This window comes from Triticum dicoccoides, chromosome 4B, assembly GCF_002162155.2.
Source record: "Triticum dicoccoides isolate Atlit2015 ecotype Zavitan chromosome 4B, WEW_v2.0, whole genome shotgun sequence".
Lineage (NCBI taxonomy): Eukaryota > Viridiplantae > Streptophyta > Magnoliopsida > Poales > Poaceae > Triticum > Triticum dicoccoides.
In genome coordinates this window covers 63,789,684-63,803,240 of record NC_041387.1, presented here as the reverse complement: position 1 = coordinate 63,803,240, position 13,557 = coordinate 63,789,684, and the positions used below count along the sequence as shown (strand labels likewise).

General features: G+C 44.4%; 1 protein-coding gene across 3 annotated transcripts in view; it reads right to left on the bottom strand.

Moving 5' to 3' along the window:
* Positions 1 to 12,852, bottom strand: part of LOC119295024 (protein DETOXIFICATION 33-like) — a 22,732-nt gene extending 9,880 nt beyond the window's left edge. Inside the window, exons 1-8 of one of the 3 annotated variants that reach the window (XR_005143667.1) lie at positions 12,387 to 12,852; positions 2,202 to 2,743; positions 2,011 to 2,097; positions 1,863 to 1,919; positions 1,413 to 1,651; positions 1,194 to 1,312; positions 1,018 to 1,104; positions 743 to 892 (exon numbers count right to left, since the gene is read on the bottom strand). Coding sequence is in view for 2 of the 3 variants with exons in the window: in XM_037573345.1 (XP_037429242.1) it covers positions 823 to 892; positions 1,018 to 1,104; positions 1,194 to 1,312; positions 1,413 to 1,651; positions 1,863 to 1,919; positions 2,011 to 2,097; positions 2,202 to 2,743; positions 12,387 to 12,590 (1,405 nt within the window). In the remaining variant the exon portion in view is untranslated. Of the gene's footprint in view, positions 1 to 742; positions 893 to 1,017; positions 1,105 to 1,193; positions 1,313 to 1,412; positions 1,652 to 1,862; positions 1,920 to 2,010; positions 2,098 to 2,201; positions 2,744 to 4,341; positions 4,463 to 12,386 lie in introns of those variants that run through there. The other 2 variants (XM_037573345.1, XM_037573347.1) reach the window with 2 other exon arrangements.
* Positions 12,853 to 13,557: the final 705 nt, after the last annotated feature.

The following is a 13,557-nucleotide window of genomic DNA, read 5'->3' as shown; positions in this document are numbered from 1 at the left end:
TAAATATATTTAGAATAGATTATATATTATATATTTATAAAGTATATGATGTGTTAACAAGAAGAAAAAATGTACATATATGCCCTGGTGGACATAGAATAAAATATAATGGAAAAAACTACTACAATCCATTGTACAAATTAGTTCGTAGAAATATGTAATGCATTATTGTAACATCAATAGTAATTTGTAGTATAAATATAAGAAGCACAATATATGTGCCTCACATTTATGCATATAATAACATTATACTCCCTCCGTCCGGAAATACTTGTCATAAAAATGAATAAAAGGGGATGTATCTAGATATATTTTAATTCTAGATACATCCCTTTTCATCCATTTTGATGACAAGTATTTTCGGACGGAGGAAGTATGTTATAACATTATTTGGTACATGTCTAGTGCTTGTATTTCATTTATATTTACTTGTAATATGTTATATGTAACCCTACATACAGAAATACATTAGTTTGTGTTTGCGCACTCAATTCTTCAAAGTGCTGAACCAAACAAAACTTAGATTTGACTTCACTACTAATTCGGTTTTGCAATTCTGTGGCCACCCATATACCTGAATTGAAATCGATTCCCAATTCCAATTCTTGTTAAACAGGAATTAGTAGTTGATTTTCATTTATTCGATCCAAACAAATCCTAAAAGACCGATTTCCCCAATGACGAAGTCGAGGTACATTGGATCAATCTCACTCTGTACAGGTTAATTAGTTATATAATCTACCTATATGTGTTTTCCATGTATATATAAATAGCATTGTCCAATCTGCATGCAGGAACCATCTGATCATCTATCTATGCTACCGTTTGTCGCCGCCGGCAATGTTTCAGTGCTTCCTCCCCACTCCCTTATCCTCCCTTCGGCCAACATAGCCTGCACCGTTAGAAGTTCAGATTAAAAATCTGCTCAACTTCAATTGAGTCAAGAAATAACTTCGATTGAGTCATATGTATAGAAGAAAAAAATCTTGATTGAGTGAAATTAGCATGGTACTGCACCTGTTTCTTCCACTTGGTTCTGAAGCAAATTATGAGAAGTACTACAGTCTGCAGCAGCGTGCCGATGGACATGCCCGCCCATATTCCCTGCAGAAACACATTGATGTACGTTCAGAGCAGAGGTTAGAGTCAGATTGCCCGTTTCATATTGGAAGTTGATCCGATTTTGTCGTTACCAGTGCGCCAAGTTTAAGCTTGAAGCCAAAGAGGAATCCCAGTGGGATGCCAACCAAGTAGTAGCATCCGATGTTTATGAAGGCAACAAGCGTCTGCCACCCTGCTCCTATCGCCACACCTGCACAACGACACCGAAAAGTTTGCTGTTCAGATCTTCCTGTTGCCATTGGGAATAATGGCTTGATTTGGTAACTGGTGGGTGTAGTAGCGGTACGTGCCTGTGAGCACAGGCTGGATGCTGTTGAGGAAGATGGTTGCTGCAAGAAGGTAGCCGAGCTTTGCAGCCTCGCTCACCACCTCGTCGTTGTCGCTGAAAACCCGTGGCAGCTCGGTCCTCCAGGCGAGGAACACGGCCAGGAAGACTGCACCGATGGCAGCGGAGGTCGACACCGCCATGATCACTGAGAACCTGGCCGCCTTCGGCTTGTTGGCGCCCAGTTCGTTCGACACCCTAACGCTGCATGTCAGACATTTTTTTGCATTAGCACAAACACTACTCCCTCCAATCCGAATAAAATTGACGCAACCTCTATACAATGTAAAATGAACATTGTATAGATGTTGTGTCAATTAATTTGGATAGGAGGGAGCAATGGATTTTGTCTACTTATGTACAGTTGCAGTCTTCTGTTGGTGGTGTTATATTTGTGTTGTTGCATGCATTATACCTCACTGCTCCATTGAGGCCTAGTGCAACCATCACGGCCCAGAGCTGGTAGTTGATGCTGTCAATTTCAGATGTAGTCTAATCATTGAACCGATTCTTTACATGTACACAAAGTTCAGTTACAGGTTTGCCAGAGGAAATTTTCTTACCAGACTGACATGATGTCAACCTCGAGTTGAGCATTCTTCAGGAGACCCACAAGGATGAGCACTGCAGTGTAGTACCAGACCTCCAAGCTAGATAACACACACATGTATAAATTTGTAAGTACCATTCAAAATGATAGTGCATTTTAAGCAACCTACATGCTGATTTCAATTAAGTTCGTGCATCTACCAACCAGAGCATGGCGGCGGAGGCGAGGGACAGCTTGACGAAGGCGGCGATGCTGCTGAAGGCGAGCATCGAGAACCCCTTCCACGCCTCCGGGAAGCAGCCCGAGACGAGGTAGACGAACTGCGCGAGGATGATGATCCACCAGGTGACGTTCCCGATCATGGCGGCGCCGAAGAGGCCATGACCGAGGCGGGCGACGAAGATGTAGTTGAGCGCGACGTGGAGGGCGAGCCCCACGCCGGAGATGAAGGTCATGGCCCAGACCTTGCTCTGCGCCTGTAAGAACTTCTGCAGCGGGAAGTTGGCGGCGTAGGCGAACAACTGCGGGATGACCCATCGTGTGTACCGGCCGGCGACGGCGGAGATTGCGGCGGGCTGGTGGAGGGCCCGTAGGATGGGCGCCGTGAAAACGTAGGTCGGCACGAGGGCCAGCGCGGTGGCGCCGCAGATGATCCAGGAGCGCTGGATGTAGATGCCCAGCATGTCCACCTGCCCCGCGCCCACCGCCTGCCCGCACAGCGTCTCTAGCGCGCTTCCCATGCCAAGCTGCGAATGCAACCCACACCGTCGATCAGATTGTGTGTTTTCTACTCCTATTTGCAACATTACATGCATGCGCGGGAAGGAGAAAAATTCAAACGCCGATCGATTCACATATGAAAGCATTTTTTTCAACTCGTTAATCGCGTGATAGCCTTTAGTAGACCTGAGCATGGGCAGCCTGGCCCGAAAAACCCATGTGGAGTTGGGCCATACTTGCCGTTCGGGCTGGGCTTGGGCCTCATTTTGCAACCCGGATGGTAGTTCAATTTGGGCTCGAGCTTCCCTTTTCAGTATTCCAAGTCAGGCTTACACATGTGAACATTGAAAAACAAGATTTTGGTCAGGCTCAGACTCAATAAAGACTGTATTTTGGGCTTCATGTTAGGCTCGGGCTTGAGAAAAGAAGATTGGGCTTTTACAAGCTCGTCCCGGCCTAATGTTTTTCTAGGTTTAGCCTTTATCCAAAAGACACGATCACACATATGCACACACTACATAGGTATGTGTGGAAGGCTCTAGATGAGTTTACCTCGATGAAGATTTTTGTTGAATTATAGATGGGCCTTGGGCCCATATGAACAATAATTCCTTATTAATCTCTAAGGCATGTGTCTATGTAGGGTGTCATGAAATGGTGAAAAGTTTAATACCATACCGCTAGTGGAAGAGAGTTGCGACCTCTTTATATGAGATTCTATTTTACATGTTATTGGAGCTTGAGAAGATGAATGACACACATGTACTCCTCCGCCGCCGCCCGCCTAGCCCGTGTGTGTTTCGTAAAAATTCTGAACTCATACCTATGTCTACGTTATATTTTTTACTAGTCAGGAATGATTAATTAATTAGAGATTAATTATGAGTCGCTAATGAAAGTGCCACTATCCAAGACATTGGACTGTGAGTTGTTTGCCGACTTGGGTGTGGGCCTAAGCCTAAGCCCATGACTCCCTACATGATGACCTATATATTGGACGTGTCGACACTCCAGCCGACACACTTAGTTCCTCGTCGCTCATAGCCCTAACTGTCACTCTACTGTTCCACTCATTGTTGATGCTTAAGGCGATCCCACCCCATCGACCATGTGCATTCCCGTTCGGGAGAGTAGGCCTCCAGAACCCCTTACTTTGCGATCCTACACCGGGAGAAGGGCAATAAGGTTTTTGGAGAGCGCCTCGGTATGACTGTTCCCTGCTCTTCCCCGTCCTCTGCTTCAACTACTTCCCTGACACCGATGCCGTGGCTAATGACGCCGCCGCCAAGAAGAAGGCTGCACAGGAAAAGTTGGGGCCGATGCCGCATCCGTGACTTTAGCCTGGCCTACTGGAGGGTATGATCTGTTCAGCCCCTATTTACTCGTTTATGTGCTAGCCGTATTTAATTTGTTCATAAATGTTTCAGTTCTATGTTCATTACATGCTCACATGTTTAAATATCTGTGTGAGCTCCATACTGTTAAATTAATCAAAAAATGCTAATATGTCCTGCAATCCAAAAACCTTATTTGTATAGGCAATTATTATTCAAGGTTTTTTCGCTACATTGAAATCGGACCCGTTTACATGTACGCATTTTAAGCGTTGATAGACCAAGAGTACCTTGTGGCTCATGCGATGAACGTGTTTTGGGTCGCCGGTGGCACCCCCACTGGAACGATTGCTCCTGAACATGAGAAGGCATTTAGGGAGGCCACTGCCATTTTGTGGGAGCCATTCTAAGTGTGATTGGAGACATGTTAGTCGACGCATATCTGCACATGTGGGTTGCCAAGAACTTATGAGATGCGCTCGAAGCTAAGTGCGCTGCAACCGATGCTAGAAGCGAGATGTATGCTATGGAACAATTCCATGATTATGATTACATGATGGTTGATAGTTGTACTATACTGAACCATGCTCATGAGATACAGTAGATCGCTAAGGAGCTCGAGCTACTTAAGTGTGAATTTCTGAACAAGTTTGTCATGGGATGCATAATTGCTAAACCCCCTCCTTCTCGGAGGAACTTTGCTACTTCTCTCAAACACTTGAGACATGAATTCTCGATTGAGGTGTCATCGTTCATCTGAGGTTGAGCAGATTTCGAGAGCAAATGACTCACACATGAAAGGGGTCGAGGGATCTTCTAGCACAAATATGATGGAGAAGAATTTCAACAAGTTTAAGAGAAAGAACACGATCCAACAAAATACTACTTTCAATAAAAAAGGGTAAGAAGAAAGACATGAAGAAAATTGGTTGCTTCACTTGTGGTGATGATGGTCGCTGGGCTGAAAGGTACCTGAACAAGTTTAGGAAGCCATGGCAAGATTCCAAGTCTGCCAGTGTGACCATGAGCAACAATGATAATGGGGGTATCTGGGTATAGTAATTTCTTTACTGTACTTTTAGTTTGTTAGTCCATTGATTGGTGAGTTGATACAGGTGCAAATACTCATGTGTATGCTGATGTGTCATTGTTATCTTCTTACCATGTCACACGAGATTGCTCCATCCATGGGGAATGACTCACATCCTTTTGTTCCTAGTGTTGGCACATTGGATCTAAAGTTTACTTTGGGAAAGATCGTGTAGCTAAAGAATATATGGCATGTCCTGCTATCAAAAAGGATTTTGTTAGTGGCTCCCTTCTATGTAAGGAAGGCTTTAAGTTCGTATTCGAGTATAATAGAGTAGTCATATCAAGATATGGACTTTTTGTTGGAAAAGGATATTAATGCAGAGGTTTGTTCCATCTTTTCCTAGCTAATTTTTACAATAAAGTTGTGAACCATATTCATTCGAGTGTGAACGAATTTGAGGTTTGGCATTCATGTCTTTGTCATATTAATTTTGGTTGTATGGCGCAACTAGCTAAGTTGAATTTGATCCCAAGTTTCACTCTAGCCAAGGCTTTAAGTGTCATGCGTGTATACAATCTGAGCTACCTCACAAGCCTCACAAGAACGCGAAGGAGAGACACTTGCCTCCACTAGAGCTCATACACTGATCTCTATGAGATGAATGGTGTGTTCACTAAAGGTGAAAAGAACTTCTCCATGACATTGATAGATGATTTCACTATATTCGGCTAAGTGTATTTGTTAAATACTGAGGATGAGGCTCTACACTAGGGAGAAGTTGCAACTTGAAAATGAAAATAAAATGAGTTTGGTCTGATCGTGGTGGATAGTACTTTTCTAATGAGTTCAATTTATTCTGTGCGGAGTATTATTCATGAGAGGACACCTCCTTATTCACCCCAGTCAAACGGCGTTATCGAATGAAACAACCATACTCTAAAAGATTTGGTTAACGCCATGTTAGATACATCATGATTATCCAAGGCATGGGGGGGGGGGCTATATTGACATCATGGCATGTCATGAAAATGATAATGAGATTACTCCCTATGAGAAATGGGAGAAGAAGAACAACACCCCTCTTACTTACAACACCCCTCTTACTTACGCACTTGTGGTAGTTTGGCGAAAATCAACATGTCAATAAGAAGATAACCAAAAAGCATAAGCTGGGACCAAAGACAGTGGACTGCGTTTTTCTGGGCTATGCTGCATAGCGTTGGCTATACATTTCTAGTGCTGAAATCCGATGTACCTAACGTGAAGGCCAGTACTATAATGGAGTCCAAATATGCCACATTATTTGAGGATATTTTCCTACAAGAGATATGTAAAGTAATTCTTGACACGAATCGGATGTGACTTCTAAACCTATCATTCTAATGAATATTATGGGAGAAGACAAGATGAAAATACTGCGGAGGGTGACAAGGAAGCTCCTGCTAGGGATAAAGACGACAAAGTTCTTTGTTCATATTTTCCTTGTGTGCCTCCTGGATGATACTCCCAATTCTATTTCAGAAGAATTTGCATCTCCAAATGCTAATTACCGGAAGGATGTGGCCCATAGCGAGATGGATTACATCTTGGCTAACGGGATATGGGATATTACTAATCGTCCCTAAGGTTGCAAACCAGTGGGATGTAAGTGGGTGTTAAAAAGGAAGCTTAAGCTCGATGGTACTATTGAAAAGTACAAGGCTATGCTTATGGCCAAGAGTTATGCCCAGAAAGAAGGCAAAGATTTCTTTGATACCTACTCACCTGTGGCCAGACTGACAACCATTTGAGTATTACACTTGTTGGATGCATTGCCTGGTCTTCTCATTCATCAAATCGACTTTTCTAAATGGAGAGATAGACGAGGAAATATACACGCAACAGTCTGATGATCAGGAAGGACTGATGTTTAATCTATTGAAATATTTTTATGGCCTAAAACAAGCACGTGGGCAATGCACGAGAAGTTTGATAAAAATTTAACATCTATGGGCTTTGTTGTTAATGAATCTGACAAATGTGTATACTATCGGCATGGTGGGGGCAAAGGAGTTATTATATGCTTGTATGTCGATGACATACATATTTGGAACCAACCTCAAAGTCATCGAGGAGGTTAAGGCTTTCTTATCTCATAACTTTGAGATAAAAGACCTAGGTGTGGCTGATGTTACCTTAAACATCAAGCTAATGAGAGATAATGAGGGTGGGATTGCACTTCTGCAATTCCACTATGTTGGGAAGATTCTGAGCCGCTTTGGGTATTTATATTGCAAACCTTCTCCAACACCATACGATCCTAGCGTGCGGATTTGAACGTTCAAAGGCTAGATCATATGAGATACTCTCAAGTGATTATTTCAATCATATATCTAGTTTGTGCTACAAGGCCTGGCATCATGTTTCTTGTGAGCAAACTATGCCAGTTTGTTTCCAATTCGGGTGATGTACATTGGCATGTTGTTGAAACAGTTATGCGATATCTGTAAGGTACTGCGAGACACGAACTTCACTATACCGGATACTTGATGGTACTTGAATGGTATAGTGATGTGAATTGGACCTCTGATGCTGATGAAAAGAAAGCCTCCAATGAATATGTGTTCATACTTGGTGGTGTTTATTTTTTGAAAGTCTTGCAAGCAGACTATTTTAATGAAGTCAACAATGGAAGCATGACTCACATCACCAGATAATTTTGTACGAAAGTGGAATTGCTTCAAGAGATTTTGATGGACTGACGGTGGTTGAAAATCCAATTACATCTATCCTTATGAATTGTGACAACCAGACAGTGATTGTTACGGCAAAGAGTTCAAAGACAACATGCAATCCACAAAGCATATAAGGATATTGAAATATGTTAGACATTAAGAAACTCCAGAGTATTAGCGTTGAGTTACATCCAATCGGCTAAGAATCTGGTAGATCCCTTTTGCAAAGGGCTATCATGAACCATGATAGAAAATGCTTCAAGGAAGATAGTTGTGAGACGCACATAAGTTTCCATGGTGGTAACCCAACTTATGTGATCGAAGATCCCGTGAAATAAGACCTGGCAAAACAAGCTACTAGTTAACTGAGGAGAGTAACCTTACTAACCTAATTTGTTGGAGATACAATACTCTCACAATCTTTATGGCAGTTTGACTTTGGTCTTAGTGTGTTCTTAGGCTAGTATAAGAAAGATGCTACCCTACACATCGGTCTTTGGAAGAACACACCTATATGAACCTACTATTGGTCACAAACTATGAGATAGGGTAATCTCTAGGAAGCCCATGAAAAGTTCAGGAGTGTGACTAATATACTCCACCCACAGGTTATCCTTCGGTAGCCTAGTACGGGCAAGACAATTGGTGAAACTTCTGAACGTCAAACTGACAATTCAAGAAAGTCTGTTGTTCAGTTGTGCAAAAGTATAATCCTTTGCTCTTGGTGGATGTTCAACCTTAACCAGTCTCCACTAAAAATACATGTATAACAAAACAGTGCTCTGGAATAAAGGACAACATAATTTTCTTATGAGATCCGGTGGGGACTAGTGAATTATAGATTGGCCTTGGCCTCATATAAGCAACAATTTCTAATTAATCTCTAAGGCCCATGTCGGGTGTCATGACATGGTGGGAAGTATACTACCATACTACCAGTGGAAGAGAGTTGAGACCTCTTTATAAGATATTCTCTTCTACATGTTATTGGAGGTTGAGAAGATCAGTGGTACATGCACGCTCCTCCTCCGCCGCCGCCTCGCCCGTGCGTCGTGTTTCGTGAATGAGCCGAGCCGACCCGACCCGACCAACTCAGACCAATGTCATGTGTGTGCTTTATTTTTGCCGATAAAAAAGGTTAGTTAATTAGAGATTAATTATGAGTACCTAATGGAAGGGCCATTGTCCGAGATGTTGAATCGTGGGTTGTTTGTCGACTCGGTCATTAGCCATGGCTTATATATTGGAGGCGTTGATAACTCCAGCCAAGACACTCAGTTCCTCCTCGTGCACAACCCTAGCCACCACTCTATTGTTCCACTCGCTATTGCTGCTTCCCGCGATCCCATTCTGTCGACCGCATGCATGACCGTTCGGAAGAGAAGGCCTTTGGAACCTTGTCCTTTGCGATCCTGCGCCGGGAGAAGGGTGATACGGTTTTTAGGGAGCACCTTGGCGTGACTGCTCCTAGTTCGTTCTTGTCCTCTGCTTCGACTACTTACATGACGCCGACGCCATGGCTAACGCCGCAACCATTAAGAAGGAGGCTACAGAAGAAGTCGCAGCCTCCACCACTACCGCTGCCGCAGGCTTAGACTGGCCTATTGAAGAGTATGATTTGTTCATCCCCTATTTACTCATCTATCGCTAGACGTATTTACCGTGTTCATAAATGTTTCGGTTCTATGTTCGGTACATGCTCACATGTTTAGATATCGGTATGAGCTTCATACTGTTATTACTAGCATCATGATTTATTCGTGGATTAAATTAATCAGAAAAGTGCTACTATACCCAGCAATATCTTCATCCTTTCCCTCTCCTTCCCAACCATGGTCTGCAGTTGTCACCCCATGCTCCTCTGACACTGTCGTCCAGGATTCAGCACGCTGTTCTCCGGACCTTATCGTCTCTGGAGTGGATCTTGCCCTAATTACTGGTGGTCCCAGCTCCGCCTGGTCCCTCTTTGGCATTGGAGTTTTCATGCAAGAAGAGCTACGAGTTGGAGGGCTATTTCACCGACCGCCGCTTCTCCTTTGTATCGGCCGAAGATGCAACTAGCCCAACAACAAGCTTGTGTGGAGTTGAATGACAACACGCAAAGGTCTTGTAGAGCTTGAAAAAGCTTGTTTTGGTCTATTTTTCTCTTTTCTGAGCACCGAACGTCATAGACAGACTGATGAGCCAAAGTAGCAAAATTCTTCTTCCTGAGAGGGGCGGACTCTATGTTGGTAGATCAAACTTTCATGCCCTCCCTCCATTCCATCTGTTGAAGTAGTCTCCTTTTCAAGTAGATATGATTCCCCTGCGCGCCGCCGCTGGTCTGGCTCATTTGTCGTGCGGGCTGTTGGGCGCCATGTTGTGTAGTTGCCATAGCCGAGAGAGCCATGCCACCTCACGCCAGCTAGGGCTGGGCGGCATGCTCCTCCGATGGCGGTTCATGGTGATTGGCCGTGCATCTAACCATGGCATGGGATGTCGACGGTCCAAGCACATCTCCCTAGGTGCGGACCGTTTTGTACCCCTACCTGTTCTGGAGCTCCGTGCCTAGGGAAGATGTTCATATATTGAATGAAATGTTCATGTATTAAAGAAAACCATTCATATATTAAATAAATATTCATATATATAATGTTTAAATCTTAACCGAGACATTCATATATTAAAGAAAAAACGTTAACATTTCGAAAGAGAAGTGTTCTCTCATCTCCCCGAAAGAAGAAAAGTAACAAAAATATTTAGGTGTAATAGACAACTGAAACCCCGCAAAAAACAGAATAGGGGAGTGAAAAAAGAAACATTGATTTTTTGCAAAAAAAAAAAGAAATAGAAGTGCAAAATGTAAAAAGAAAATGATAGAAACGAAGAAAAGTGAAAAAGGGGACAGAGCACTCACTGGACCGGCCATGCGGAGTGAACGTGTGTGAGCGATTGCTTTCGCAATAAAACACTTTTCCGGATAGAGAAAGTTAGATATATTTGCGGCTGATGGAGTATATTATATTATTATAGTAGAGAATGTACATCCATGCATTACTTGGGCAGTTGGACGGCAGCTTGCGTATAAGCGTCTGCATCTGTACTGGGTTAGAGAAAAAAACGTAGCTAGCTACTGTCCATGTGTTTGTGGCTGGAGTTTGGGTGGTCCATGGATAGATCGGCTGCATGTGCATCTATCTATTCTGCCCCGTGCACCTAACGATCGAAAACGACCACCGCGAAATCAGAAATGGTTCCCTTGGACGTGGCGTGGCCTCTCGTCGTTGTCAGTCCTTCGTTGGATCATGCATGGGTCGACCCGAATTTGGCTGGCCACTCGAAGTAGGTGTGGCCGCCGTGGCACGACGAGTGGTGAGCACGGACCACACGTACATCTGTGCGCACGCAGCTTCACCCAAAACAGTTTTGAGGGAGATCGACCTAGAGAGAACGTTTGTTTTCTAGCAAAAGCAGAGATCTAGACTCGGCTTTCAGCGTTCAGAAAAGAGGCCCGGCTCTTTACTTGCATATGGATACGGATGGATGCTCTGCACGGTGCAATGTCGGCCACCACAATTACGAGCCAGTTGTGCGGTCTAAGTACCACATGGTCTAATGTTGATGGATAAAAATGTTCGAACACATGCAGCATATCGATCCATGGACCACCCAAACCTTCCTATGCGGGCGGACAATTGAAATCTCACAAACCGGTACAAACACGCCTCATCTAATGTTCGCAGATGCGGGCGGACAACTGAAATCTCACAAACCGGTATGAAATTGGGGGGTTAGGATCCTCTGCAGTAGCCTATGATGCAGTACGGTTGCTTCCATGTGGACCCGACCCCATCTGTCTGCAGTACTGTAGAGAATCCCAACCCAAAATTGGGAGCTTTCATAGTCTACGGACATCGCTGACGCAGCCCCATATATACTCCACCATAAACCCAGTTTTTTCTCTTCCTTCTTCTCTTTCCTCTCTCCATTTGACAATGGGCCAACATATAGATTTCTTTTGGGTGGTGTAGCTATACCTACCTACTAGCTGCAATTCATGCATCTTGATTAGGATTACAACTTTCCAGTAGTAACCTTTTAAAATATGTATCTAGTCCATGCTTTGTAAATTTTGGAGTATAATTAAGAACCGATCAAGCTATAGTCTGAATTGAACACATGATTCAGTTAATCAAGGTGTTTATGAACTCACGTACATACCTTCCTAACCAATGGCGGATCTAAAACTTCACCGCTGGGGTGCCGAGCTTAACACTCATGCGATTGATCACTTCTAATACACACTTGTTAGCCTGATAGTATATGGTAAAATAACTTTTTGCATTTTCAGAGGGGTGCCATGGCATCCATGGAACCCCCATTGAACCCGCCCATTTTGTAACAAGCCTGTTGCCGGCTAGAGGGCTCCCGCTTCATGTTTAGCTATTCTTTTGAGTTTGTTTAGGGTTTATGTCCCACTAAGAAAGATGACATGACGGGGGCTGCCTGAATGATGAAATAAGTCTCTCCGGCCTAGTCCTTTGCCCGGCCGGCGGGCATGCGCAAGTGTAAGCATATATGCAAGTTGATTGGCTTGTGGCATGCGTACCAGGACACCGTAGGCGAAGCCTTCAATGACGTTCTGGGCGACGGTGACGGCGGCAAGCTCGACCACGCCGATGTGGCCGACGAAGCCGACGGTGACGAAGTTGATGGAGAACTGGAACACGGCGGTGAGGATCGCCGGGAACGCGATGTGCCACAGCAGCTTCGACTCCTGCCAGCACTTGCCCACCAACACCATCTTCCCCATGAATTTGATTGATCCGGCCGGCCGGCGTTGACGATGTATATGTCAGGCCGGCGGCGGGCAAGACAAGATAACCACTCCAAATCTAGCTGCCCAACCCTCCTGCAACTCACTCGGTGCGGTGTCTATATGAACTCCAGGCCGGTGTATACGAAGAAGTGTGTTTGTGGCATGCGCTCAACAGAGGAGGAACATGCGAGGCAAGTCGCAGAGTTAGCTAGCTAAAGCTGATAAACCTAGCTTAGCTTGCTGTTACTTATAGGCTTCAGATGCTACTACATGAGAGTATACAGTATACATATATACTAATTGACGCCCCCTCTATACAAGACAACTTTTTTTTGTGACGGAAAGGCCTCGACAGCTTTTTTCTTTTGCTTTTTGTAGAAGAAGAATTGAGGCGATTCCTTTTTTTTGGATGAAGGCGATTCATATTTGACGGGAGCCACTAGTTAACGAGCGCTCCTTCGAGAATGTAACGCCCCGGATTCGGTGCGCCAGGTGTCTGCCAGTTATTCGCCGTCGTTGCCATGCCATTGCTTGCGTGTTGCATTTTGCCATGTCATCATGTGCATTTCATTTTGTATATGTGTTCGTCTCATGCATCCGAGCCTTTTCCCCGTTGTCCGTTTTGCAATCCGGCGCTCCTATGTCCCCCAGCGTCCCCCTTTTGTCTCCTGTTATGAGTGGGTGTTAAACTTTCTCGGAATGGTCCGAGGTTTGCCAAGTGGCCTTGGTATACCACCGGTAGACCGCCTGTCAAGTTTCATGCCATTTGGAGGTCGTTTGATACTCCAACGATTAACCGGGTAACCGTAAAGCCCCTCTCTCTTTGCAGCCCAACACCCCTTCCAAAGTGGCCCAAAACCCAGCAAACTCCCCTCCATGCTTTCGGTCGTTCGATCACGATCGCGTGGCCGAAAACCGCTCCTCATTTGGACTCTCCTAACTCCCTCTGCCTATAAAATAG